General features: G+C 34.6%; 1 protein-coding gene across 2 annotated transcripts in view; it reads right to left on the minus strand.

Annotated features, from left to right (window-relative positions):
• The window catches only part of COPS4 (COP9 signalosome subunit 4), a 60,372-nt gene that overhangs the window by 21,191 nt on the left and 35,937 nt on the right, over positions 1-3,244 (minus strand). For both annotated transcript variants that reach the window (XM_004383089.2, XM_004383088.1), the window contains exon 7: positions 383-553. In XM_004383089.2, coding sequence (XP_004383146.1) covers positions 383-553 — 171 coding nt within the window. The remainder of the gene's footprint in view (positions 1-382; positions 554-3,244) is intronic.

Below are 3,244 nucleotides of genomic sequence, written 5' to 3' on the forward strand. Positions count from 1 at the left end.
ATCCAAATATATATTGAATGCAGGCCACACCCCTGAAGAAACTCCTCTTACAACTGACTGGCTGATCACATAAGATCACATCATGGAGGATGACTACATCATTATATAACTGCCAAATTACATCACTACCTAACTGCCAAGCTACCTCATTACATAAATGCCAAACCACTGAGAATCATGGCCCAGCCAAGTTGACACACAATGTTAACTATCACAACCATTTTTAATCAAGCTATTATTTCTCTTTTTTAAAAAATAAGTATCAGCAAGTGTTACACTGAAACACTACAGAAAGACATCTAGGCGCTTCAAATTTAATATATGTTCCACTAGTCTGTACGTAAATATTTACCACCACCTAATTATAACACATGATCATTACCATCTGCTGTAGTTGCTTTTTGGTGAGGCATCAGCATGGCAGCAAATTCTTGAAGTTGATTTCCTCTGATGATCCTATCTAGGTACATTTTCTCTAGGATCCCATAAGCAGCAAGTTGCTGGCACCTTTCATCCTTAAAAAGAGTAGCAAGCATTCGAGAACGCTGCTGTCCTAAGAGAAACAAATGAGCATCAGATATTTTTCACAATCTATTTCTTAAATGGAAACAATTTATTTTAGGAACTCATTTTTGCCATACTGAAATACATACTCATGTGATCGACACCAAAATGTTATACGTAGTCGGAAATATAGGTAATTTTTATTTTTTTCTTCTTGCTTATCTGTATTTTCTACAATGAACACACATTACTTTGGTAATCATAAAAATTATAAAAGATGAACAAATATTTCTCAGATGGGAAACAACAGTCATGGTTTCAATTTATACTTTCAAGGACCTTTATATGGTGACAAATTGCATGACAATTCATGCTATTAAAAAAACAGACTAATGGAAATAATAATATGAAAAGATTTTTCTTTTCAGCTCTATATGCTGAAAGAACCTAAAAGCAATGACACCCAGCAGCAATGAGCATACCTAGCATCCAGACTATGATTTCTAAATACTATTCACCATTAAAAAAATGGGTAATTTTTGAAAAACAGCTGATTTCAAGTCTGAGGCAGGGAAAATACAAGATAAGCCTAAGACATCTTTTTATGCTGGAATGCAGGGCAGTATTCAAAGACTAATGGGGCCATGTGAAAAAGACATGACCTGGTCAAATTTAAAACAATGTGAACATCAAAAAGAATAACAATTTTAATTTATTGTAATATATTGAATAAAAAACTAAGTTAAACATACAAGACATACAAGAATTTCACAGTGGTACTAGTCTTAATTAATAGCGCCCTGGTAGTGCAACAGTTAAGCATTCAGCTGCTAACCAAAAGGTCAGCAGTTCAAATCCACCAGCTGCTCCTTGGAAACCCTATGGGGCAGTTCTACTCTGTCCAATAGGGTTGCTATGAGTTGGAATCGACTCGATGGCAACAGGTTTTATTTGTTTTTGTTTTTTTTACTATTCTTAATAGTCAATAAGAAACTTCCCAAAGGCAGTGGGATAAATAAATTGCAGTGTATTCACAAAAGAATACCACATAGCAATGAAAACGAAGAAACTACAACAATACTCAACATATGGACAAATTTCACCAACATAAAGTTGATGAAAAGAAACAAGAGAAAAGAGTATATACTGTATGATTTCATTTATAAAAAAGAAAGAAGCAGGCAAAACTAATCTATACTAGTGATTACTCTTGGGGGAGGAAGGTTGGGGCTAGTGATTAAGAAGCATTAGGGAGGCTTTCAGAGTACTGTAATATTTTGTTTCTTGTTCTGCATGTTAATGGGAAAATCCAATTTGTGAAAATTCACTAAGCTGTATACTTCTGATATGTACACTTTTCTATGCATATACTATACACACAGAAAAATAAGCAGAAAAAAAGTCCATAGTGATATTAAGAAAAATATAAAGGGGAAAAGGAAAACTCTTACAGAAAAATCACAGCTAATAAACATAGAAGAACAGGATTAGTAAATCACCATTTTGCAACACAATGCAATGAATGTGCCAGGCAACAATCATTAATGGAAACTAAGTTATTACGTGAAAGGAAGTTGGGGAAAAGGATTTTTGTACAGTGACAAAGCAGTACCCCATTGATTACTTACTAAATGCAAAGTTTTCCTTTGCATTTGGAATCTCTACTTACCCAAATGACCAAACTCAGCATCACTAATAGTGGGACAATCTGGCATTACGTGTCCAACGATGTGATGCCACAGCAAGTACACAGCATCACTATGAAGTATTCTTACCAGAAAAATTTTAACCTGAATTTAATTTAGCCTTTGATTAACTTCCAGTTTATGGAAATAGATGGGATAAAGGAATGAGTAAACAACATATATCAAACAATGAGGGCCATTCTACAATTTCCTTGAACTCTTCGAAATATCAGTATTATTTTCTTAAATATGACAAAATTATTCTAAACTAAAAGAGTCCAAACACATAATCAATCATCAAATGTCAAGTTTAAACTTGTTCCTGGTTCAGAGGAAAAAAAAATAGCTATAAAAGACATCCCTGGGACAACTGGGGCAGAAAATATGGACGGATAGATACTAGACTATACAGTGCAATCATTGTTAATTTTCTTAGGGATGATAACGGTACAGGGTTATGTAGGAAAATCTCCTTACTCTTAAGAGATACATGATGATTGATATGGATTGAGTTGTGTCTCCCAAAATGTGTTAGAATTCTAACTCCTATGCCTACGGATTGTAATGTAATGATATACACTTACCATAATGCAATCTAATGTTAATAAGGGCATACCAGTATAGGGTCTGCCCTAAACCTAATCACTTTTGAGTTATAAAAAGCAGATTAGACACAGAGACAAGCACATACTGGGGAAGAGAGATGCCATGTGAAGATCACCAAGAACCAAGGAACTCCTGCGGCTACTGACAAAGAATCAACACAGCCAAGACCCTGATTTGGAATTTCAGCCTCCAAAACTGTGAGAAAATAAATTTCTGTTCTTTAAAGGTATTTCTGTTACGGTAGCACTAGCTCACTAAAATGATACATAAGGAGGAAGTGTCATGATGGCCTACAACTTACTTTCAAATGAAACATCAAAGTGTGTGTGTGGGAGGTGGAGAATAGCCCTACTAGATATTAAAATATATTATAAAGCTATAATAATTCAAACAAACAAAAAAAACTGCTGCACATCGATTTGACTCATAGCGACCCTACAGGACAGAGT

The sequence above is a fragment of the Trichechus manatus genome, unplaced genomic scaffold (assembly GCF_000243295.1).
Source record: "Trichechus manatus latirostris isolate Lorelei unplaced genomic scaffold, TriManLat1.0 scaffold00105, whole genome shotgun sequence".
Lineage (NCBI taxonomy): Eukaryota > Metazoa > Chordata > Mammalia > Sirenia > Trichechidae > Trichechus > Trichechus manatus.